We start from the raw sequence: 26,336 nt of genomic DNA on the forward strand, positions 1-26,336 counted from the left end.
TCCCCTTGCATTGCTGTGTTCCTTAGCTGCCTCATTAGGTGGGGAGTAGGCCTGATTACTGACTTGTTTGTCAAGTGACAAGTCAGGCTAATTAGTTGTGTGGGCAGAGGATTGGTTTCAAGCTCATCAGGAGGGCATCCTCATCCTTTCCTCAATCATATGCATCCTGCAGTGGGGTTTGGCGCAGGAATTTGTTTGTGGGTTCTTCTTCTTCTCTAGAGCTTATGAACAGAAAATTTGGGCTAAATGGGGCACTGAGAGAATCTTTTTTTAGCCTGTCACACTGGAGCCGTGAATTGCAGCAGCGCAACTGGCACTTTTGCAGGGCGTAAGGAACACTTCCTTGTCACCCTGCAGGGTATGTGGCGGGAGTGGGCGTGCAGCGATAATTGAGTCACGGAGTGAAGTGGCAGGCCTGTGTGGCTGATTTACAAATACCAGTGTTCTTTATTTACACAGACATGTAAACAACAGAAGGTAAACAACACCGCCCAGCTCGGTCTAACAAACAGGCTGCTGCTGTTTCACTTCAGGACCTGAGGTGTTTTAGACATTTCACAGAAACTGTATTGACAGCAAACACAGGAAGGCTACGAGGTTACCTTGACTCTTTCTTCTCTGCACGGGAATCGCATGCACGGTGTGGCAGCGCGGGGGAATGGCACCACCTGAGGCTGCAAAACAAGGGTATGCAAAGAACCCACTCAGAGCTTGCCTTAAGTTCAGGTCTGGCCGGAGTCAGCAGTATTTGTGAGCAGTACCACTGCAACCAGTCTGTCCTCTGACAGCACTTTCCACCCAGAGATCTGAAAGCACTCTGCGAACAGACTGATCAGTCTTCGTTGCATCCTTTGCAAATCACCCCATTTATATACAAGGAAATAAAGGGAGGGCCTTCAAAGAGCGGCTTTCCCAGAACTCAGGTTTTACTGGTCTCGTTTCCCAACCTTGTGCTTTAAGTATAGCACCATTCTTTATTCACAGAAGTATATAGCTTCTTGACATTTTAGGACAAGCTTTTGAATTCAAAGAAATGCCCCAAGTCCGGGAGGTAGAAGGGCAGTGAACGGTCCCAGTCATGACCAGAAGCTGTTCTGCTCCAAAGCTGCCCCTGCTGAAAGAGGAGCCAGCTACTGTGCGATACATTGCACCCAATCCCAAGCTTTTTCAAGTTTGTCTGAAAACGGAACTAAGGGAAACATTAGCTGCAAAAGAAAAACTATTCCAAAACAACAGTGCTGATCTGGTGTCTTGCAAATTTAACTGCAACAGTAACCCATACACACACTGTGTTTCAGTTAGTTGAAATACTTCTAAGACAAATGTTACACTAAATTTATATAACAGAAAAATACCTAATGGAGAAATAAAGAGTTCAGGAAGTTTGCTGCTTTGTGCCAAGGAACAAATTTCCTTATAGTTTTAGCAGCAAAAGAATCAGCTAGGGCTTGAACAGCATTGACTTCCCAGCTGTAAATTCACATTTTGGTTATACACACACTTCCTAAATTAAAAAAAACAAAACAAAACAAACAAAAAACCAAAAAACCAAAAAAAACCCAACAAAACTTATCCAGATTAACTGGTATTGGATATGTTGTTTGGTCTTGGGTTTTTTGTTTGTTTGTTTGTTTTTGTTTTTGTTTTTTTTTTCCCTTGTTGTGGAGTGATAACCATGGCTTGAACCCAAAACCAGTTTCAGCCTTTTGACCTGTTTCCTAAGATGAACTGCAAGTTCAATGGGCTCAGCTTGTACACTAGATCAAATTCAAGCATGTGAGAATTGCTGCTAAAAAAGCAGCTGGGAAGTTGTGTTTGAGCACAGTATTTAAATACTCAGCTGCCTTCTCTCATGCACATTATGCAGCAAGAAGTTTAACTTCTATCCTCCCAATTAGAACTACAGCCCAATCTTCAGTTATCATAGGAAAGGAAATGAATCAACACAACCATAAGATACACCATTTACAGCTGCCAGTACAGCAGCAGGTAAGATAAAGACAGAAAAAGAGGACTGTTTTTCTTAAATAGGCATTCCTGCAATCCTTTCAAACCCCCAGGTGAAAAGGAAACCTAAGAAATTCTCCTTAAATAAAAGCTATGTACAAATTGCACACATTGCAAATGGAGCACTGAGATCAGTTACAGAAAATAAGATGTACAGTCTTCACTGATAACATCTCTCTTGCTATAAACAGTGATAAACAGCATATGCTTTCTTCAGATGTCAGAACCCAGCAAGACAGCAATATTATGTACACAGGGCTTGTTTGCCTTCTGCCTCCCACAGCAGAGTCCCTCCAAACTCTGTTTTCACTTCAGAAAGCTGTGCGGTGACGTTCCTGCGCACCGTGCCGCTCCTGCTCGGCAAATCACAAGAGAGCTGTCATTGCTGTCTGGCTTATGGGCTTTAGGCAGTCTCTGGGCGTGGAGTAACCCTCGCCCCCGAGAGCAGTTTGCTGGGGTTTCTGGTAGTCTGTGCTGTAGCTCACAGAGGTCAGAACACCATTAACTTTGGGTTTGTCATAGTTTATGACACTCTGGGGTGTCTGATAGTCTCCGTTCCTGGTGTCGGTTTTACACGAACTGGAGAAGCTGCCAGCGGTAAGGGACTGTATCTGAGATGAGGCGACAGGAACGTTGTAGCCGTTCTCAGGGGGGAAATTATTTTCTCTTGCTATGTGCCGCTCTATGATGGGGGTGGCGTACTCGGGCTCTTGGCTGGTCAGGGGCAGAGCATATTCGTGCCTGTTAGCTCTGTGAGGGCAGTGATAGTGATTTTCAAACTCAGAACTCCCCCTTCTTCCCTCCTCTTTGGTGTCCATGGGGCGAAAAGTAGATCCTTTACGCGTTACTGTCCCAGTTCCGATCATGAGAGGCTGCTGATAATCTGAAAGGAAGCATGAAATGCTCAATAAGGCATAGACTGATTATCTTGTGTATGTAATACTTATGCATAGATAGGTATTTTATACTGAAAAACTACTCTGTTATTGTATCAAAAATGTGGTTACTGGGGATGTGAAGAAACCTTTCCCCAACACCAATCCTGTAACCTCCTTCAGCGAGCAAGAGTTGCAGAACATGGCAGAAACTCTTCCACAGAGAAGCTCCAATCTGCCACCTCTTTTTCTACTCCCTCCCTCCCTTTCCTTACCTACCCTCCCAAATAAGTTAACATTTCTGGAGTGTACTTGAAAGCCCTAAAAAATAGTGAGGTAAACAAAATATTAGCAACAAATTGGACAAAGGACATTGCATGAAGATCCACAAGCAAGAAGTTCTCCAAAATGAGTGTTCCACTTTTGGAATAATTAAAATGCCCAGAGGATTCTTAACGAGCCGGCTTTATTTAAAAGGCATTTCACAGCAGCTGACTGACAAGAAGGATGAAGTTAGGCAAAACGGCAGCCAAGAGAGTCAATGGAAGTGTGAAATGTGCTAAGCCAGCTCAGCACGGCTGCAGGCGTGCCAGGGGGAATGAGCTTGGGGGGAGAAGTGGGAATGGTGCTGCCAGAGGAACTGGGCAGTCACCCAGTCAAGGGGGATGGCAGGGATAGAGCTGGCCTAAGGCAAACAGCCTGAGCAGGAGCTGGAGTGAGATGGAGGGAACACAGCCTCAAGAAGTGTGTGTTTGCACCTCTAGCTAAGGTAGGTGCCAGGCTGCCATGTGAGGAGATCTGAACGAGAAGGTTTCCTGAAAAAACAAGCAATACTATTATGAGAAAAGCAAACGTTCTAACTTTCTTGCTTTGGCGACAATCTCTTACAGATACTAAGGGTGGCCTGAACAGCTCTAGTAAATGACACTGCTGAAGTATCGTGTTTTCATGCAGGCGTGAAGAAGTTAGCTCGGTTTCTGTTCTGGCATCGCGGTTCATCTGACATGAGCGTCGAATTCGATCCCATATGTCCTGTGAATCTTTTTGGCAGTTTCTGGCTGTGTCCCAAACTTCAGCATGTAGGGTGAAGGTGTTATGATATTTCTCTAAGTAAGTAGTGCAGCTCTCCCCAGCAATGCTGCCGCCATCCCCAGAAACGTCTCTCCCTCAGGATGGAGCATCTTGGCTTCCTCCTGGCTGCCTTTGGGAACCAGCAGGCAGCTGGGGGTCTGAAGTGAGGGAATTCCATGTAGCATGATAACTTGTATGCAAATTGTGTGTTCTCTGCAATTAAATTATTAAATGGCACATTTCTAGGTTGCATTCACGTTCTTATTTCACGTTTTTTATTTTTAAGGAGACTACAGGTGAAATGCTAAGGCTGGGAATATACCTGAGCCAGGCTGAGAGTTTAGACTTCCCACAAACACAGCAGGAGGGGATGGTGGAGAGAGCAAAGACTTCCCAGATATGGCCAGGGAACCTAAAACCCTAATATTTTGTGAGCAACCTTTATTCATTCTTTTTCCTTAAAACTGCTTTATAGGTCTCTGCATATTTATATTGAAAGTTTCTATAAAGGATTGAAACTGTCTTTGAAAGATATTGAGAGCAGCACCATATGGAATTACAGTAACCATCCATTTGTTTTTAAAATGTATTTCTCTGCCAAACACAATGAAGAAATTCTAAGGAATTTCTAAGGTCTGGAGGCTGGAAACAGGAAACTAATCTTTCTTCAAGAGTGCTGATCACTGATCCCATGAAATGGCTGGTCTCACTAGCCTTACCAGACAGACTAGACTAGGGGGGGATAAGATGTGCTAAGAGGATGAATTAAAAAATCATCCCTTTGGGATGCAAATAGTACTGATGCTCTTTCATTGGGATTTGCTCTATCCAAACAATGACCTGGAGCCAGGGTAACACAAGAGAGAAGTGCTGTGGTTGGCTTACTTCTTCTCTCTCATCTACCTGCCTCCTCTTCAGGAGACCTCATCTCCCAAATAGTTCAGGAAAGCTGCACGGGAATCTTAGCACAACTTCCAGCTAGGCATGAAATCCCACCATAAACCAAGTAATTTTTCTAGTTGATCAGCAGCAAGGGGCATCATATTTTGTTCCATTTCCAGAGACACTTGTGTTTAAACAGAAACACAAAAATTAGTCAGCAAAGGGAAGCAATCCTATCCTAGGCACATTCTGGCACTTCATCCATGCCTGAGCGCCTTCCATCATTACCTTCAGCTCTAACCATTTCAGAGTCAGGAAATTTTTCCAACAACTCCAAGAAAACAAAATTCCAAAACAGCGGGTCTTTCCCTCCCTAATATATTTATAGCTGCTTCACTATACTTTTGGGATGAACATGAATAAATCTATTCCTGGGCCTCAGCTTGCATAAGAGCTGAAGCTTGTCACATTGCTGGGCCATCCCTCTCCCTGTTACTGGCTCTGCACACAGAGCAAAAGGGATCCATCTGAGCGGGAGCAGCTGTTACCTGCCATGTCACTGGTGACCAGATCCAGCTTTTGTGGTGTCTCCTTCTCGTTATTATAGCTGATGGTAAATTCAGTTGACTGATGTCTGGTAAAGGGCTGCTTGATTTGTTTCCAACAACCTATGAAAAAGAAATTAAAATATAAGGCTTATCAGCAAGTTAAATGCATGGAATCAGAAGACTGACAAGTAAGTTTAATTTTTGGTATACTCATTACTGTCAATATATTGAAATAGTTTAAAACATGACTAAAATGGGCTGTTTGTTTAAAAAAAGCCCCCTAAATTTGGAGGGTGAAGTAAGAAGTGAATCATCAACTGGGATTTCCAAGTTTATATAAGATTTTTTGGCAAGAAGGGCTCAAACTCTGTAGGTGCCTACAGTGATGCCTTAACAAAGTATATTGATAAAATACCAACTGTAAGTCAGTTCTGTTTTGGCATTGAATATGTGGCAAAAATAATGCTTAAAATTTCTCCTTTTTTCTGTAGATTAATGTGGCTTCTGTTTTACTGGTATCTGAGCACTTGCATTCATCAATTAACTTGTTCTCACAACATCCTTGTAAGACATAAAAGGAAAAAATCCACAGTGGCAGGGACTTGCTGGAGCCTGTACCAGGAGGTCTGTGGAGAGGTGAGTTTGACTCACAGCTTTGTAAGCCCCAAGCTTGGTTCACAAGGGCTTAGGAGCTTGATTCATGAAGCAGACATACAACAAATGAACTGACTGGGTAAGAGGCTATCTCCAATTTCTTGGGATTTGTCCTCATTAGCAAGTGAGAAAGGATTATGATGTGACCTTGAAAAATCATATTAGCAAATATGATGTTAAGTACAAATTAATTTTCTAATGAGGGCGAGCTGCAGTGGGTAACAGCGTTCCTTTCACTGACGTCAGCACCTACTGAAATTTTGGAGCTGAGCTATTGCAAGAGACTTGTCAAGAGACATATGAAGTGCTCAGTGGTTTGGTTTTTTTATGGAAAGACGAGTTTCAGAAGGATATTCCTCTACAGAAATGGTTGGCCAGGAAAAACACCCCAACTGCCAAGCTGATGGGAACCCCACTCTAGAAAATGTTATTGAGCAAGACAAAGAAAATACTTCATCAGGATTTTGCAGTCATCTCCTAAAGCAGTGTGCTCAAGCCAATCCCTCATTCAATACAGTTCACTGTTATTAGACTTTATAAATACAGTTTCAGTCAGGGAGGGCAGTGAGAAGAAAATATTAAAGCCATAAAAAATTATTATCCCTTGCTCTCTTAGAGAAAGGCAATCCCCTCTGCTGTGGGGAAAAGAAAAGAAAAGCAGTAATTTTCTGCAAAATAGGTATTTTGGAAGTGGGAAGGAAAAGGAGGGCACCTGGGAGCACTCTTACATGCTAATTTATGCACTCTGTATAATAGATCTTTTGTTAATTGCCTTTCTGTCATAGAAACCAAATTATATTGTTTCTCAGGGCACTGTGCTAGGATGACACAAGTGGGACTATCATTTGCTGTTTCCCTTGTATGAAGAGGTGAATTTGAATGAGGAAATGTGGATGCTATTTCACAAGCATTAAATGCTCAGTTGCATAAACCCCTTCCTGCTGGCCCAGTGGACAGGACAGGACAAAGTGCATGATTCTTCACTAACCTGATTTCTGAGTACTGGATAATCCATAGGAAAGTCCTTTGGCTTCTCGCCTGAGAGGAGAGAAAAGGGTTTATAAACATCAGTACTTACAGCATTTCAGCTTCATGCCTTAGCTCCAGCAGAGCCTATTTACTTAGTGGTTGAGGACAAGGCTCACTTTGATTTCCTGGAGGTTGTTGTTTACTAGAACATCAGGCATGCAAACCAGCACTTTGACATTTTCTTTTTCTCCATCTATGTGCAAGTTGTGAGTGCTGGTGTTCAAATTTTCGGGGCTGGCACTCATTAGTTTGATGTGTCTATGTCTAGATATGTCACTCTGGGCTGTGTTTGGGTCTGCTCTTCTGAATCCTTTGGCTATTTTATAGATTTACTGGGAATCCAGGGCAGAGCTGAGTATCACTGGTGATGAAGCAGCATCACCAGAGCATTGCTTACACTTCCAAATCCCCATCCGCTGACAAAAGCATTTCCTGGTTCGACATGCAAGTGCAGGTTCACAGGAATGGGCATCTAGCAGGAAGCAGTTAGCAGTGCTTCTTTCAGTCTTCAGTCTTGTGAGATGAAATAGCTTAGTTTTAGCTGCTTGCACCACTGTATGTGTGACTCCACAGAGCTGAGCTCTGCTTCCAGCATGCTAGGTCAAGTGCTCTAACTTAAGGGAGTGGGAAATAAAAGAAACTAAAAGAAAATAAAAGAGGGAAATAAAAGAAAATTATCTGGATAGTTAGCCAAATCTTCCTTCCCTTCACCGAATTTTTATTTGGCTTTGGTGTGGAAATTGTCCGGTCTTTGACTGCTTCATACCTCAGTGCTTGTAGGTATATGGTAGGGTGAAGAGAACAGCTGGTTATGCACAGTTCTGACCTGCTTTACCTTCACTTTTCTCTGACTAGAGGAGGCATACAGTAAGAAATACAATTTACAGAGACAGGTGAGTTCTACTTTAAAGAAAGACTGACAAATAGGATCAATTCCCAGCTCCCTGGTAAGGAGGCTCTGGAAAGAGGAGTGGGACATGCTAGCTAGGTACCCACAAATGCCTCCTTTGACAAAAACCAGTATCTTACTTGCGTAGGGCTGTGCAGATACAAATTCCAGAGAACAAGAACAGAAACAGCACAATGAAGATGGGGACAATTATAGCTGTAAGCTTTAAACCTGCATGAGAAAAAAAAAAAAACAAGGGATAAAAGTTTAAAAGGTAAATTACTCTAAAGCTGGTAAATTTTACTACAGCAGAAGTTAGATAATGTTGCAGGAATGATTCTTGAAGAGAGCATGAAAATGTACAACTGTAAAACTAAAAGACTACTCCTCAGCCATGGTTGGATGCCATGTACCCATGTGGAACAATGTTAAAACAAAATAATTGAATATACTTTCTCAAGGGTTATACTTGGCATCTATATGTATCCTTACAAAGAAGAGTTCTTATTACACACTAGATGACTTTTAAAAAGCCACTCATGCACACTCTGTTTGCAGTTGCTTATAAATCTGCCAAAGGAGACTGCAATTTTACATGCCAAGTATCTGGCTCATGCTGAACTGGCTGAAACATTTCAGTCAAAATAGTTCAAAGATTTCCATGAGGGAACCTAGGGAAAAACCTGTTTAGCTGCTGTTAAATTCTAACACAACATGCTTTAGAGCAGGGATTTGAAAATTAGCAGTGGGGTGGCTCTTGTGTCAGGAGTGTGCCATTCCCTGTTTCTACAGACACTCGCCAGCTGTGAGAATAAGGCAGTAGAAGTGTCCACAGGGTATTTACAGTTTAGCAGATGAAATCTCAGTAGATTTCCTTTTCAGTGTACATGGATGGTTTACTCATACTGCTGCACAGATGAACTGAGCTTGCTTGCTCTTGGCAAGCAGTTTCAAATTTTTTTTTCTTCCACTGACTGCTTCTTACAACTAGTTTTTTCACAGAGGTATTTCTACAACTCTCAGCTACCAATGGGTACAGTGGGCATTTGGTACAGTGGGTCTGGCAATTCCTGCCTGGCTATGAGCCCACCAGTCAGTATAAGCACCAAATTTTGTTTGTTTGCTTTTTAAGGTCTAAGAAGTTAGCTCCACAACATTAAAAGATGAAGACTGTAAATTCAGGGAGAATTACACAAATTAAGGTTGTCTGAGCCCCCATAAACACAGGCATTATGGAAGAGTGTTTAATTACACAATCAGGCACTATTCTATGCTGCTTTCAGCTGGGAACTTGCTCTGGAAGGAGTCATGGTTGTGTGGAGAGAAGATAATACTTTTGTGAGACGACTCCTTCACATACTAAAAAATTCTAAAATACAGGATGAGAGTGAGGAAGAACTCTCCCAAAAATTGCTGCTGAGTGCTCACTGTATTCCCTTGAGCCACCCACCAAGCATGGCAAATCAACCAATATGACAGGGAAACCAAAGCCCAATGTTTAACACATCAAGGAAAATTAAGGCTTTCAATCTCTTTCTGTGCCTTAAGACAAAAAGAACTTATTGCTCCTCCTTCTTCTCTCTGTCATTAATACAGTCTGAAGGGAAAATAAAAGTTTTGATTTGTGAGAAAGTTTAAAGTTCACTCAGACTGGGCTGAAGACATGATGCATCCTAGAGAAAATGCAGCACTAGGTAGTGTTACCCAAGCTAGTTTCTTCGGAGGGGATGGGCTCTGTAACAGTCCTGTCTTCTTTTCCAAGGGAGGTTTCTGTGCTCTGACTCGGTTTCTGCCACATGGAATGCGTGAACGAACTGTTAGCTGCAAGAGAGAAGGGGGCATCAGTGGCACTGGGCAGCACAGGGGGCTTCAGAGGCACCATGCACTGCTTACCCCCTACCTGGCATTATTCGACAGCCCATCAGCTCCAGCTTCAGTGCTATTCTTTGGTTCCAGGTCTGAGGGATAATCCGCACGTAACGGGCCACGATGGGAGGGATGAAGTTGTTGCGCACTATGTCACCAGAGTTGGAGTTGCCTTGGAATACCTGCAATGAAAGGTGCACACATTGTCTGCCCTCTTTTAAAAGTCTCTTCCTCCAACGTGCTCCTGACATCCAACTTCAAAGATTTTTCCTAAGACTAACACACTGATAACCTGGGATTCAGCCACAAGATTTTAGGAATTGAGAGTTCTGGGAAGAAATAATCTTTTTAGTTGTGCCAGATGATCACATTTTTCTGCTAGCTCAGAGGAGAAAGATTATCACCACTTCAATACTGTGTAATTCTCAGTTAATGTATGCTGGTATAATGCTATCATATTTTATTTAAGAGCACTGCAGCACCCTTTCTTGGAAATAGGGGACAGAAACATAAAAAGAAAAAACTGAGGTGGACCATTTCTAGGCATTTTAGTAAAATGGTCACTTTTCTATATCAAGCTTGAAGAATGACTATTAATTACACAGTTGTTTCTGCACTTATACAATATTTCCCAGACTCAGCTTAGCCCCCTGTGCAGAACAGTCATCCTTGCAATATTAGTTCTTGGAGATGCTTCAGCACAATCTAGGAAAACTTAAAAGCCTGATGAGATAGAGAAGTGAGCTCAGCATATCTTAGATAAAATGCCAGGCCATATAGGGTTCTGATGGGACAGGTTCTGTCATGCACCATAACTGAAACCAAGATCATATATAATACTTTCAAAGGATATTTGTATATAACAAGTCACTGTGGGAAACTGCAAGTCTGCATATTTTAAATAGCTAAGCCTTTGCAGTTCACCCACTACTAGGTTGATTCGTCACTCTTTGGGCCAGCATCCCCTCAGTTTAACATTTAAAAAAATATTAACCCCATTAATGTTGGAAATTTCTTGCTATGCAAGCTAAGAAAAGCAGAGCTAGCAGGACATCTCTCTTCAGCTCTGCCAAACTTTCAAAAACTGTCATCAGCCCTGAGGATGGCAGAGCCTTCTCCTGAGGCAAGCTGAGATCCCTCAAGAATGATGAGTGGAGGTCTGACTTTGAATATAGTGGAGACATGGAAGAAGGCTTTTGGGATTTCTTTTGTTTGAAATGAAACATGAGGTTTTCAGGGGAAAATGTTTTCAGACAAACTCCACCAGCAGCTCTGCCTTTCACCCAAGGGGTTGTTTCATTTGGCAGGGGGAGGTGGATTGACCATCCCAATGCATTTGGAGCTGACCCTCAGCTTTGCTGGTGCCATATCAACAGCATCCCTGGCACGGGCAAACACTAGCTGAGCTAAGGACTTGCCCCAACAGCTGCTGTACAGCTCCAATTACAGCACTTTTTTAAAAAAAGGGTGCAGACATACACATGCCTCCCTGTGCGTGTCCCACAGCTTCACCAATCCCTGGATAACTTCCTTGTTTCGACAAGCTCACTATCTACTCTGTAGCCATAAATTACACTGGTGAAGACAGCCCAAGTCTAGACAAGTTTGAAACTCCTAATTGTTCTTGACAGTGAAAGCCTGCCCTTCTATGTCAAGACAGGATAGGCATTATTGTTTCGTGTTTTCCTACTCTTCCCACTTTCCCTTACCTTTTCTTCATTGCTCAGAATCCCTTTGTAAGTTCTCCATTTTGAATTATTATTTTTATAGTTCATTGTAAATGTCTTCACATAAAAGTTGAAATTCATGGATCCAGAACCAGTGGTCTTAATCCCTTTTAAGAAAATTCAAGAAACATTTTCATTTGCTATGTGCCTGTTTTAAGGAAACATTTTCAAATGCAAACACACACACCAAAACAATTCCGAAAACTTAAGTCTTCAAGGTGTTAGTTTATTTTCCAAACTGTGTTGAAATTGAGTTTAAAAGTTGGGTAAAGAATGGAAATCTGTTTTAAATTGTGAACTTAGACCAATGGATATTTTTAACAGAGCACAAAACGCTCAGGGAGCTGGGTCTGTTCAGCCTTGAGGAGAAATGACTGAAGTGACCTCATCAATGTCCATCAGTATCTAAAAGGAGGGTGTCAAGAGGACGGAGCCAGGCTCTGCTCAGTGGTGCCAAGCAATAGGACAAAAGACAATGGGCAAAAAACTGATGCACTCGAAGTTCCACCTGAACACAAGTCAGAACTTCTTTACTGCACGGGTGACCGAGCACTGGAACATGCTGCCCAAAATGGTTGTGAAGTCTCTCTCAGTGGAGATATCCAAGAATTACCCGCACACAATCCTGTGCTGTGTGCTCTAGGATCACCCTGCTTGAGGTTGGGCCATATGACCCACTGTGGTGCCTTCCAGTTTTACTCATTCTGTGATTCTGTGACTCCAAAATGAAAATTGCTTTTTGATATTATGGTCTGTATTGGCCATCTTTACATCTTTAGCAGCAACTGTAATTTACATTTTTACAACTAAACCAGGAGATGGAAACAGGAATTTATTTCACTTCGGCCTTGTTTCAAAGGCTTTAATGACTTTCGTGTTTCTTATTGATTCCAAATCATCCACCCAGACTCTACTGCTCCCTATCTAAGTATTTTGTTCTGTCAGCATGCTTAAAGATCAGATATGCATGACAGTTGAGTTCAATCCTCTATCCCCATAGGAAGACCAGTCTTGTAAATAGCCATGATGTTTTAAACAAGAAAACAATATTCCTGAGTGCAGAACATTTAATTACATTTAACAAAAGAAACGTTGCATTACTGCACCCTCAGCTTTTCAGCTGCATTCAGTTTCTTCTCCCGCTGAAACGCTCTAATAATCAGAGAGCGACATACCCGTTATTCTCTTCTTCTCTCCCAGGTCTATCTCCAGCCATTCACGGTTGCTGCTGTGGTTAGAAGCCCAAGACCATCCCGGGACTTGTAGCCAAGCCTTGTCTGGGGACCACAGGAGTAGTTGCCCAAACTCATTGGTCTCCTCCCAGTAGGAAGATGCAGTAACCTTGCTCTTGGAGAGGAATCCCTCTTCCAGACTGAGAGATTTGTTGCAGCCTAGGAGTCCCCACACAGACAGGCAGAAGGAGTTATTTTGCATTTTCACAGGATATTTTTATATTAGGCTAGCAACATTTGAAGACCACCCACAACAGCAAAGTCAGACGTTGCTGAATCTAGTGCTAGCCTGATGCTCTCCATTAGCTGTGGTGTTTACCAGTCAATTTGTAGTGTATGATCCAGTACCAGAGTGCTGAAGTCCCAATCCTTTACCAGTCTAACTCCTACATACATGACACCTTCTGACTACATCTGCTATTTTTGCCATTTAGTTTTTTAATCTCTGCACTTTTGTCTCATTCCTGTGAAGACATTTTTTATTTTTAAATTTTTCCTTCTGAAACATAATATTTATGTTTTGAGATTGGCATTAACTAATTCTGCTGTACAAAACATTTCACAGATGAAGGCACTGTACTGAGAGGAATACTTTACTGTAAATATTTCATGATTCCCACCTGCAATTAGGGCTAGGAAAGTTACTCATTAGAGAAGCTCCTTGATACTGCTGCCAAGATGTGATATCATGAAGATAATATCTGTGGGTAAGTACTACAAACTCCACCAAAGAACCCACAAAGTCTCTGCACATCAAGGTTCTTCAGAGAAAACAGGCCAGTGGAATATGGTTCAATGAAGTTAAAAATAATTCCTTGGCAGATTCAAAGGCCTATACATGCTCTACAGTTTTCAGTAGAATAGTAAATGATTTTATCTCAAATGAGTGAAATATAATTCAAATGAACGAATGCGAACTTTTCCCTCCTCTTTGCTGTGTTTTATGAAAATGAATGGCTTGACGGATTAAAAGAGGGTTTTGCATCTTGGAAAGCCATAAACAAAACGCCTTCTGTATCAGTGCAATATAAATATATTTTAATTTCTCCTATGTTTTCTTTCTCCGTTTGTATGATGAAGATGGAAATTACAAATGTCTGAAGAAAAACTGCTTTCATTTTCTGTGGCCTAAAGTACATAAAAATGGGATTATCTGATTGTCATTTTTCATATGCTGGCACCAGAAATGTAACAGCAGAATACTATTTCTGTTTCTCATCTATGTGCGTATGACCGCACATATTCTGTGTTTTTTTCTAGCTCACTTCACATCCCTTCAATTTTTTTTATTCACTTGCCAATTTTAAAAAACTGTTGTCCTAAAATATCCTTCCTAGACACAGCCTGACAGTCTCCTGATTATTTTTTAAAATTTTAACAGAAAATATTTAAGTAGCTAAAAACAAAGCAATTTTTCTTACCATTTGAAGTAAACGTAAATCGCTTATCTGACAGAGAACCACTGTAAGAAAAGAAAAAGGTAATGAGGTGGTCACAGGAGTGCTGAGGTAGAGCTTCAGAATCACTGTTTATCCAGTAAAATATCTCTGGCCAGACAGCCACTTTCTCTGCTGGCTGGATACTGACCCTCTTAAGAGCACTCAAGTGCATCTCTCATTGTGACTGAAATCAGGTGATTTTTTAATAGTTTTGAGCATTTTTTAAAGCTTTAAAGTGACTTCCCATTGCATCACCCTGTTACTCCTGCTATTTGTGAAAGAGTTGACATTTGATGGAGACTAAACCACACCAGCTCTGGCCATTCTTACTTAGGCTACAGGTGTGTCATAGGATGAAAACGGGATGAAAACTATTCCTTGTTTTAATCTGGGTGGGAACCAGTTCTGTTATAACCATGGTCAACATCTCCCATTAGGAATGGTTCTTTATGCTCCATTAACCACATCTATGGCTCCCTTTTTCTTCCTCCTCCTGACATGGACTGTTTTGCTTCAGGGGAAAAGCCATTTCTTGGGCCATTCCACACAGTCCTGCACAATGCAGGACAAGATAAAATCACTACTCTAAGGGAAAGCTGAGTTTTCCTTGGCCTCTCAGGGAGCCACTTTCTAATTCCCAAGGAAATGCCCCTGAGGTTTCATTCCAGAAGCAATGACTCCAATGACTGGCTGTTTAATAAAAAGAAAACCCAGGGTTTTAACATGAAATTAGTTTAGATTTCTTGAAAATCTGCCCCCTCCGCTGTCACTTTGATTAGCTGCATGCATCACTGGCCCCTTTTGAAAAGCCTTGGCTAGCGTGACTAAGCAGTAAAACAACTTCTGCACCAAGCATGGAGACAGTTCCCTTTTAGGCTGCCCTTTCTTTGTTTTTGGCCAGGAAAATTTCCCCCAAGGTATTGTCTGCAGCCTTACCATGGTGTTATATATTTTGCAGGGCTATATGTTTTGAGAGCACTGCAAACGGGGAATAGGAAAGTGGTCCCACGTCAAGGTCAATAAAAATACTGCCTTTTTTGTCACTGAGGGAAAACTAATGACTACAGGCAAACTAAGCCCTTCAGAGCTCTGGGTGGGAGCTGATTTATTTGGGCATGTAGGCGGCTGAGTAGCTAGAAGGGGAAACACAAGCCCTCCCGCCCACATCTTCCCCACAGGCAATCCTTAGGGGCAATCAGATGTACTCTGCTCACTTCAAACCAGTTCACATCACAGCCAAAACAGTTGTTGATTTCTTAGTGAATGAAAAGCAATTCATTTCAAGAGAAAAGAAGAAAATAAATACCTAGATAATCAGTAAAACCTACCCAAACCAGCAATCACAATGCTCCTTAAATACTTATAATGAAAAAAAGTCAACCAGAACCCTTTCAAATAGAGGACTGCAAATATAGCAAATAGAGGAGGTTAGTATTTCTAAGGTCTACAAAGCTATGAAATCAAGCTGATAAATTTCTACTGTAATTCACTAAAGAGAACAAGCCAATTCAGTAAGTGGTAATTCATCAGCTTCCTAATGTGACTGCTGGAATTTTGTCACACAGGTTCCACTTTGTCCTCTAAGGGAGGGTATAACTCCGTGTTCCTCATTTGCCCGACAACCTTCAGGCTCTTGCGTTTTATTTTTTTTTGCCAGAGCTGGTCTCAAGCAAGCTTCTCTTAAGCAGTGCAGGTTAACCCCAAATCTCATCTTTCACTGTTGACAAGCACGCAGTCTCTTGCATTTTCAAAGGCAAATGATTCCACGTGTGCAGATGTATGGTCACAGGCCAGGCCATGTTACAGCACCCTGTGTATTTCCACTGGAATATCACAACTGCCCAGTAAATCCAGCCACTCGGTCTTCATTGCAGCATCTGGGGGTGCAGGTCTGCACATGAATCATGGGAAGTGAAAACCTCACAGATGCTGGAGTGTAACAAACACACTGAGAAATGGAGTGGGGAGGCCAAGCTCAGCTCTTGCAGGGTGGTGGGTGAATGAGACATAACTCCACGTTAACAACACAGATGCTTAACAGCTCGATGCACTCCAGCAGCAGCTTTTGATGAGGTCAATTTCAGCTAAAGTCGCTAAATAATTTAAACCTTTAATACTGAAATCCACTATAAATGAGATTTTAAAAGCTTGAGCAAGCTCTTATTTAAGGGCATCTAAAAAGCTCTTAAGGCACTGTTGCTCAAGCACCAATTTTTTCTTGCGGGTACTGGCTCATCTGCAGGATTTTCCTTCAGCATGTAGGTACTGCAGAACAGGGAAGCCATGCAGCTTTGTAGATGCTTCTTAAAAAATACTTTTTAAAGCACAAAACGCATTGGTTCATTTTCTTAGTAAACAGGCCTACTGTTTCTAGGAGCCCTTTTTCATGTTTTGAAACAAAAGCATTTCCCTACATACTCCAATTTCCCTTTCCTGAGCTCACACCAACAGTTCATCTGTTCTAGAGACTGTCCCAGCTGCCAGGTGTGGCAGAAACATCCTAGGAAGCCCTGTGCTGACACACCCATTTTTCTCAAACTCCGTGTCGTCTAGTTTGTAGGCATACAGCCCAGTATGAGCCTGTGGCTTCCTGTATAACCTATAGAAAGCAACCTCGGGGCAATTCTGTCCCTTGGAGATGTGCATCATGCTTGAGGAGTGCCTCTGTGTGCCCCCATAGGCAGGAGAGCTACAGGGGCTCCTCCTCAGGGTGCTCTCTCAAGGGCCTCACATTAAATGGGCTAAACCCCCTGCACATGCACACTTGCAGAATTACACATTTCATTCTTTGCCCACTGGCTCTTGTACTGTGAAAAAAAAATATAAATGGGAATCACAATTCCTTTTCATTAGAAAATTTTATGTGCTACTGTCCAAGTTACTCCACTGGGATTATCAAGGGTCACAAGCATAGGAATGTATCTGAACAGTTCTGTAACATCTTTAGATAAGGTACAAAGTATTTAATTTAGGGTTTCACTAAGCTGGCATGTGTGTGATGGAAAGAATTTATATTATTTGTTTTATGGAGGGGCTTGGTGCCTGACCAGAGTTCTCAGCCCTGCTTTGCTTGAGACAAGTTTACATTAATTTTGGCAATTAACTTCCAAGAAAAATAGAAAATATTTAGGCTGTACAGTTCTTTGGCTATGATTTACATACTACCTAGCTTTGTATACTCCAGTGCCATTGTATATAAAGCATTTCAGTCTCTGCTGAAGTTTAAGCACAGCAACAGAGCACATTAATGCTCTTTTTTTATGAATGAAACCATGACTGTAAAATTTTCAGGAGGGTGTGAGAAATCATGGAGAAAACAGGAAAATAGTAGAAAAATTACATATTGCTGTAGCTCTCATAGGCTATGGGATGGAAATTTCCCTTCTCAAAAAAGAAAAAAAAAGGCCTCATGTAAAATCCAGATAATGTTTGAAAATTAAAAACTATAAACCAACAGGAATGACAGAAGCAGTTGCTGGAAGGTCTTACTGTGCTGGATAGAGATTAGAGGATTTATTTCTACTTCAACAGCAGTACAATTAAAAGTCAGAAGATAAGCGGTAAATATAGCACCCTTGCTATAAATATTCTAAAAGAGAAAAACTCTGAACATGTCAAAAGCACAATGTTTAAGAAGTTGTTCATTAAATCCCCTATGGCTCAATGGCACTTTTTACTTACTCATTTTTCCTAGCTTTTTTTAAACTTCAACATGAATTTATCATGATTTATTAGCACATCGATTAAAGCTGTTTGTTGCAGAACATCATACTCTCATGTATCTGCTAACAAAGTAATTTGTAAATGTGCTTTGGAAGGAACAGAAGGGAAAAAAAAAACCCACCACCCTACATGGTATATAGAGCCACTGAAACTCTTCCTATCTCCCTTGCCAGTACCATTTTAATAAAGCCCTAGAAACATTCCAAACATCTTTTTCTCCTCAAAACCGTGTCCCCACCTGCTTGTGCAGATGGTGGGCAGTGCCCTGTGCCCGGGCCGTGCCCCAGTGCCAGCGCCAGCTGTGGTACTCACTCGAGTGAGGGGACACCGTTGGCGACGACGCCCTCGTAGCGGCTGATGCCCTTGTGCTGCGTGACGCTGATCTGGCCGCCCAGCTCGTCCGCCACCACGCCGGCGTGGATCGCAGATTTGCACAGCAGAGATGTCTGAAAGGCAGGAGCCAAGGCTCAGGAAATCAATCTGGCAAACTGCTAATGCCTTCCCTTCCAAGCTACCAGTATACAGGTGTTACAGCTCATAAAACCCAGCAAAAGCTCAAGAGGAATAAGAGGCAGGGGAGAGAGAAAGAGCAGTAATCTTTGAAAAATATACACCTCCCAAAGTAATTTTTATTTCAAATGAACAAACAAACTATCTGCTTCTGAGAAGGTGCTGTAAGATTGTCACTCCTCAGGAAAAAAAGAAGTCAAAGGCAAGGCAACATTTCCTTGGGAAGATAAATCAATAATTCCTTGGTGTTCTTGCCTGAAGACAAACCTATCTATTACTGCACTTTAGGATTTGAATTATGGTGCACCTTAGGGGTTTGGCTATGTGTTGAGTAGCTCCTGCTGGGTTTTAAGTGCAGCCCATTTCCCATTATCTCAGGTGGGATAGTGCTGAAAAATACAAGCAAGACAACTCTTGTGCCAGCTAGGTGGCAATAACAGGGCTAGGGCAAAGCAGGAAAGGGACAGAGGAAGGTACAAAGAAGACTTTCTTAGGGGCTGCAGGCAGAGGCTGTTCAGGTTCACAGTGGGCCAGTTTGGACTGTGCTACTGGACAAGCTGGGGTGCTGAGCTATCCCCTCCAGGGAGGGCTGGGGATAGTGGAGGCACAAAGGCAGCACATCTCCAGGGGAGCCCTGCAGGTTCTTCCCATCAGAAAATCCTCCTTAATGGTGGAGGGAAATTTTCTTTTGCAAATTCCTCAGTGCAGATAAAATCTGCATGAGGTCATGCCATGTGCTGCTTTTCTGCCCTAATCATTGGAACCAAGGGCAGAATAACTCCAACTAATGAGAACGTAATGTGGCATTTCTTTGTTTCTTCAGCTCTGCCACTTTCCAGGCTGGAGCCAGCATGCTTGAGTAACTGGATGAACAGGTTAAACGTGAGCACTGACTTTTTGGAAACTCAGTGACTGTGATAGGGTGGGATTTTTCTTCAGTGGTGTAATTAGGTTTACTCCTCTGTGAGAGAGGTAAAGATTTCACAGACATGACAGGAGAAAAGTCCAGGGAGAGGGGCACAGAGAGGGCAGAGCTCTGAGTCATATGAACTGTGGATAAATGCAACCACGTCAACTTTTTCAGTTTGAAGAACAAGAAGTTAAAACAATCCAGGAGGTTGGTAGTTACTGGTGGCATGTGGTTAGGCAGTGTGTAATATTTATTTCATCTCAGAGTATATGCTAGGATAGTGCAGGCATAATCTTAAAGAAAGCCCACGTTTTACTGAAATGTATCTTTTTCACATGTGGATACCAAACAAGTAAAAGCAAAAATCATAGAAATATTTCGTACATGGATGAGCACTGCCTCAAGAAGGACAAACACTAGGCAGGCTTTTTCCAGAAAGCCAGAAACCACAAGTCAGTAGGTATATTTGACAATCAGTGGACTTTGTTCTCACACGATTGATTTGTCTGTTTGAAAAGTGTCTCTGTGTGCTTATATACTGATAACTTACTTATATACTGATAATAAAAGGTATAGAAAAACAGCCCAGAAGAATTACTAACAAAAGTCAAGCAGCAAAAGTTGAAACCAAGTCGCTCTGTTCTTGTTTCTTTTGTTTTTATAAATTCCCCCCATTATCCTGTGTACTTACATCTCTGTATCCTTCTCCAATATTCCCAGAAATGTCACCTGCTATGTCTCTGCAGCCAGCAGGACAGTATCTGCTGTAGTGAGAGAAGAAAGGCTTGTTTAAGGCATGAACTGTAGTGACAATACACACAAAGAAACTCCTACAAAAGAAACGCTCTCAAACCAATAAATATTTTAGCAGTAATTTCTCTAAATTACTGATGCTCTGTTAGTGAGTCTAGGAGCTAAATAAATGGGCCCTTGAGTTCATGGGTGGACTGAACACAGTAGCACACAAAGAACCAGAAAAGCAGTTTAGCAAGGGCATTTATTTCTGTTTAATTCTCTTGTTCTAGAAATGCTACCACACAAGTTTTCAGAGTAAGGTAAGAAGCCTATATGCACATCCAGACAGCAGCCAAAAGAGCACAATTTATTACCATTTCAAACCTATCACAAAGTTCAAGGAACCGAGAAATTATAGCTTGTCCTCAGATAATCTTGTATCAGCTGGGACGTGATCTGCTCCCAGAGGAAGCACTGGAATTTGAGGCTACTTTGAATTTCAAAGTGGAAACTCTTTTTACATATACCATGTATATGTATGCACTTAATGAGAATTGCTGAGAGCTCTGCAACTCCATTCCATCATTTTTCTGGGCCACAGTCTTCCATTCTGCACTATGGGTTCTCACAACCAGGCATTAGACCATTACTCAAAAAAAATTCACTTTTCCAGAAAACCAAGACTCTTTAACATTTTCTAACAATTGAATCAGTTGACAGATACTGCAAAGCAAGCCAGAATGCAGAGCTGCAAGCCCTCTTTACCTGAATTCAGCCTTTGTGTAGTGGTTTGCTCGTTCCAAACAGGTGATTAGATCTGTGAAAATTTAAAAATGTCAATTCCCATTGTAGGATGTAAAAATACAGACAAATATTTGCCAGAACATGAAATTACATTTAAAGACCTCTCTGTATAATATTTCAGCAATTTTATTAGACTGGAAGCAATAGCTATAGTTTTCTTTCATTCTTTTCAACTCCCCCTTCTACTGTTCTTATGCTTTACAACTTCTTCAAAGTTGAACAGACCTCCAGAACATTAAATGTGGGAATGAAAACTTTAATCCCTCCTACCCCTCCAATCTATCACAGTGTGATGGATGCTGGAGCTCAAAACACTGTGGATCTTCAAGGAGAAGGCACTATTTCCCCCTCCATGCTAATCTGCTAATCTGGAAATATTTAGGAACAAACATTTAGGCAAAAGCTCTATGTCTGTAAAGATGATAATTAAATAGGGGGAACTATGCCACTAATCTTCTACTACTTTTGGATATCACCTTACCTGGATGATCACTGCTGGCATAAGACAACAAAAAGCCTCGTCCTGACACGTGGGATCCACTCTCAAAGTGAATAGTTGCCTCATTGCTATCTAGAATGATTTCTTTGGGGACAGGCATCACATTACCACAGTATGGCCCTACAGACAGAACAAAGAAGTTTTCAAAAGTTTAGATGACGTAATTAGCCTGGAAAAGTCTCACGACTAGCAGAGAATTTCATAATACACTCATTCTTTTTCAGTATCAACCCAAATGTTGACAAAAGGGTTTTGGCTTCAGTCCTTTACGAGTATGAGCTCTAAAGCTACCCTGACAAGCAGTGGCCAGGATCCAGTTGTCTCTGCATGGCAACAATTCCAGCATTCACATTTCTCATCACATAAGCCTTAAGAGAAGGATTAATGCCCTTCGACCTTTGAAGTACAGTGTGCTTACAACCAGCAGTAACTCATTAGAGAAAATGACACTACATTCAAAAGCAATCCAAGGGATCTAGGCAGGGTCCCTGAGATAAACTCTCCAAACACACACAGCTCATGCCATTGTGGCACAGCAGCCAGTCAGAAAGGATTAAGATCATAAACAGAGCACCTGGTTTTCAAGGACCTGCATGTCACAAGCTGAATTGTACTACAAGGCAGTAACGCTTCACTTAGAACATTTCCTAAGCTTTTTCCATTTAAAAACACATGGAAGTACACAGTTCAAGCCTCTAGATTTTTAAAACAAAAAAGAGAGAGGAGAAAGGGGGGAATTAAGGGAGTGGGACAGGGAGACAACAGACTTGTGCTTACAGTGAATTGGATAAGGGTTTTATAGGTACCAACTGCAGTATCTTGGAATGGTCTTTGGGACACTCCTTTCTTGTGACAGCAGGCGTGCCCAGGACTCCTAGTAATTACATTTGCTCCCTCAGAAAGTCAATTCCCGAGGGGAGTGTTCCTTTGAGACCACCACAGCCTTTGCATTTGCCTTCTGTCACCGTACCTAGGCGCAAACACTTGTCCCTAGCTGCCCTCAGGCACAGATAATACAGAAAAATTCAAAGCAGTTTGGATATACTTGTGCAAATTTATGAGTCTATGTACAATATAAACTGCAAAGAAGAAGTTTTTGTAAGATGGCAAACAGACTTTTTTCCCCAGAGGAAAAAAAAAATCCAAATGACCCTTTACAAGCCCTCAGCCCATCTGTTCTGTTGAGGTGAATGACAGCTTTTGTGTCCTAAAGCAAGTCTTTGGGATGAAAAATGATCACTTTGATTTTTCCTAGACTACCTCATCTTGGTGGTGGTGGCTACTTTAGGGCAACTTCAGCTTCTGAGACACAAGAAATTACATTCACATCATGACACAAATGTGATGAGTGATACCCATCATAACAGGCTCCTAAAAACTTAATTTTGCCTGATGCTCTGGGCTAGGAAAGGGGCTCTTTTCCAAATACTTCATTTGTCTTATAACAACTATAAGGTCAGCCTATAGAGTAGCCCAATCAGAGCCAACGAGAGCCAGCTGTCAGCAGAATGGGACAAACAAAAGGAGGAACTCTTGTCCCTTTGGCTTATAAAAATCATATGGTGAAGGCAGGCAGGCAGAGAAACAAGCGATGAGTGTGACATTTCCCTGGAGTACTCATGTGTTGAAAAATGACTCACGACTTAGTCAGAGAAAACAATGTCTATAAAAAGGGTTAAACAAATTGCTTAGGAAATGAACTTATCAAAAAGACAGCATCTGACACTGTGTCATACCAGTCAACTGCACGAGTGATTTATTTGAGAAGGTCTTTTGTGTCAGGTTGCAGTGGGAGAAGTGCTAACTTAGATACTTTTTTGAGAGAGAGAGAGAGAGAAACGGGGAAAAGACAGGGAGCATTGCACATCTTCAAAATAAAACACCTGAGAAAGCTTTAGTCCTTTTCTTCTCTCAAGGACTGTCTCTACACATTTTCTCACAAGTGTTCTTTGGCTTTCTCCCTCGCAGCGATTGGCAGTGACCTATCTACTCTGGAGGTATAATTTAGATGGCTGATTCACGCAACCACACATCACCTGGATCAGGGATGAGTGTCTCCTCCAGTAGCAAGTCTACACATGTTCCAGATAATTATACAAACAAATCATACATCATGAGCAAAACCAATAAAATAAAATAAAATACAAAATAGTCTAGACACACAGAGCTGTATAATCCAAATTAAAGCAAGAAATTCAGAAGCAATCAGCTTAAGAAACCATCATTCAGTGTCTAAAGACAAGTTTCTGCTATTAAGTAATAAATCCTAAAAGGTGACCAGGCTATGGTTATCTTCTGCCAAAAGCAGTTCTGGCGTACCAAGAGATTCCCATGGGTAGCTCAAAATAAAGGGAGCCTAGGATTAATTCCTTAAAGGATATAGAAGCAAGAACTCAAGGGAGGAATATTTTCCAAAGGTTTATAAGTTTTGTGCAAAGATTTGTAAGAAAAAAAAGGTGTGGGGGGGGGTGGAGCAGGTAGAATTTATTAATACTATGAAACATTCACTTATTCTTGTGTTGCAAACTGAGGAAGCCTTGCAGAATATTTCAGTATATTTCTTCTCAACAAATCAGGTAATACCTTATCAGCACTACACTGTCAGGTCCTCAGACTTGCCTGGGCTGTCTATATGAATACTGTAAAACCATAGTGAAGATGAGAGATGATGGAGAAAGCCCCGGTATGAAAATGAGAAACTTGCTTATAGGGTCCTGTAAATTTTTACTGCAGCATTTGGACTTGACTCTGGATAAATATTTAATTCCTAAACCTGGGATTTAGCCAGAAGTTTTTTAAGATCCCTTTTGAGAACTGCCAGATCACGTTATCAGTTTTTCATCTTCTAATGTTAGTTGTGAGGTGGGCTGTTTTGCATATTCGGCTTGAAAAACGAGTCATGAATGCTGATCTCTCTCAGCTTCCTGTTAAAGCGACTTGGCTGGAGCTCTGCTGGGGTAAGTAGGCAGGATTATTTGGTTTGTTTATAAGAACAAAGGAAAGAGTTTGATTTAATAAACAGATGTGTTACATGTGGTGAAGCTCAGAAGGTGTTCTCCATATTTCAACATTACTATATCTAGATGCCAGGGCCTTTTCTTCTTTCTGTGTCTCATTAAGAAGTTGACCCAATTGTGGTTCTGTCTGTTCACTCCAGATTCCTTTTATACATATTTATAAAAATTCTGCAGAAGATATATTAGGGGTCTAAGGATTTCAAGTATACTAATTTTAATAGTCTCCATAATTAAACTAACTTTTAATGCCTTTCATGCAGAAAATTTGATCTGTTGGTATGGTTTAGGTGGCTTAAATAAAACACTTTTGTCTCCAAGCAATATTAACATCCTGCAAGATACACGGCAAATTGTCTCGTGGATATCCTTTGGCTGGTCCCTCTGGAGACTGAAGAGACTATTTTACACATTGTTTATTTTTTCAATGTTAGCAATAGCCTACCGCTTTTGTCTTTTTCATAATAGTGTTGTTTTGCAAATCTGATGATCTTTACAGCATTGTCTGGTTTTATGAGGTCTAGTTTACTTCTGCTGTCAACCAGGCTCTGGCACAGCTCCTGAGCTTTCCTTGTTGAATTATGTTCCTTTATTTTTTCTACTTCCCTTAAGAAGTACTGTGCCCAGAGGACTCTCTTCTTTCACACCAGCTGGCAATGCCTACATGCTGCTTGTTTCTGTAGCTCTTAATACTTTCTGCCTCTTCTGTAAGGCTTTTGCTTCCTTTTAGAAGCAACTATTTCCCTCTTCAGCTATTCAATGGCCAGTTCACTATGCTCATTCTGCTTTCATATTCCTCAACTTCATTTGAAATCTGCAGCATGACACTTGCAGAGGTCTTTAAGAAACTTGGTTTAGATATTAAATAATTATGTCTTCTGCTCAACAGAGAATCTTCTCCCATTTTTCAGTCTTTACATGCAGAGTAAGCTGTCATTGGCAGGCAAGATGCAGCAACAATCCATGGATGTGCCTCTAAAGGATTATTATGTCTTAATCCATTTGTTTGGGGAAAACAATGTTTTAAATTGTAATCTTTTCTCAAATAAATAATTTTGGAATTACTTCAGTAGCTGGGGAAGGACAGGGGATGAGATGAACACGGATTACACTTGTTTCACTTCAGAGCTAAAAACTCATCCACAGTGCAAGTCTTTCACAAACAGTTCACAAAACTAGCAAGGATCTGTTGTATGAAAACACCTTCAGTCTCAAAATTCACCTCCATCCCACATTCACACAAATGCTTTGATAAGCAGTAACTCTTCCTCTCCCCCTTACCAAGAGAGGTCCTCTTTGCTCCAACCCTGACATGCACGTGTGCAGCAGGAACCAGCAGGACCCTGCAAGGACACAGAAAGTGCTGCTCCATGTCCTTCCTTGCAGGATGCAGGGAAGGTGGTGTTTAACACTCTGCAGATACGAGATGACAGAGCAGTCAGGATGAGACAGCCTAGTTATTCAACATTTAACTCTGTGCAACACAGTCTGACCTCAGGCTGAGTGGTAAGCATTTCTTGTTTCAGGAAAAACAAATATAACTTTCGGTTAATGTTTCTAAAGGGTTACCAAAGACTGCAATAAAGGAAAGAAAAAGGCATCTGAGTTAAGTTGGGGAAGTAATCCCAACTTTAAAATGGAGCCTCTTGGCCACCTGCACAGGCTGGTCTGCCTGCTTGACCTCAGGTGAGTGAGATTGCCTCTTTTAACATGGTTGTGGTTTTAGCCAAATCCAAAGACAGAAACACAGCAACAACTAGGAATCATGAGTGAAGAACTGTAGTTTAACAAAAAACAGAGACTAACACACTGTATGCAGCTAACAGGAAAAAAGGTCCATTTGATAAAACAAAATGCTGACATTCTTTGTTGCATCAGTCCTTCCAAAGCTGAAAACTGAGGATACTGCAACCACTCAGGTG

General features: G+C 41.5%; 1 protein-coding gene across 1 annotated transcript in view; it reads right to left on the reverse strand.

Annotated features, from left to right (window-relative positions):
- Nucleotides 1-420: 420 nt before the first annotated feature.
- Nucleotides 421-26,336, reverse strand: part of DCBLD1 (discoidin, CUB and LCCL domain containing 1) — a 46,213-nt gene continuing 20,297 nt past the window's right edge. The window contains 13 exon segments of the mRNA XM_053939503.1: nucleotides 421-2,890; nucleotides 5,384-5,503; nucleotides 7,026-7,075; nucleotides 8,096-8,186; nucleotides 9,660-9,776; nucleotides 9,856-10,003; nucleotides 11,531-11,655; nucleotides 12,724-12,939; nucleotides 14,202-14,242; nucleotides 18,255-18,388; nucleotides 20,054-20,126; nucleotides 20,863-20,914; nucleotides 21,383-21,520. Coding sequence (XP_053795478.1) covers nucleotides 2,373-2,890; nucleotides 5,384-5,503; nucleotides 7,026-7,075; nucleotides 8,096-8,186; nucleotides 9,660-9,776; nucleotides 9,856-10,003; nucleotides 11,531-11,655; nucleotides 12,724-12,939; nucleotides 14,202-14,242; nucleotides 18,255-18,388; nucleotides 20,054-20,126; nucleotides 20,863-20,914; nucleotides 21,383-21,520 — 1,823 coding nt within the window. The 3' untranslated portion in view covers nucleotides 421-2,372.

The sequence above is a fragment of the Vidua chalybeata genome, chromosome 3 (assembly GCF_026979565.1).
Source record: "Vidua chalybeata isolate OUT-0048 chromosome 3, bVidCha1 merged haplotype, whole genome shotgun sequence".
Lineage (NCBI taxonomy): Eukaryota > Metazoa > Chordata > Aves > Passeriformes > Viduidae > Vidua > Vidua chalybeata.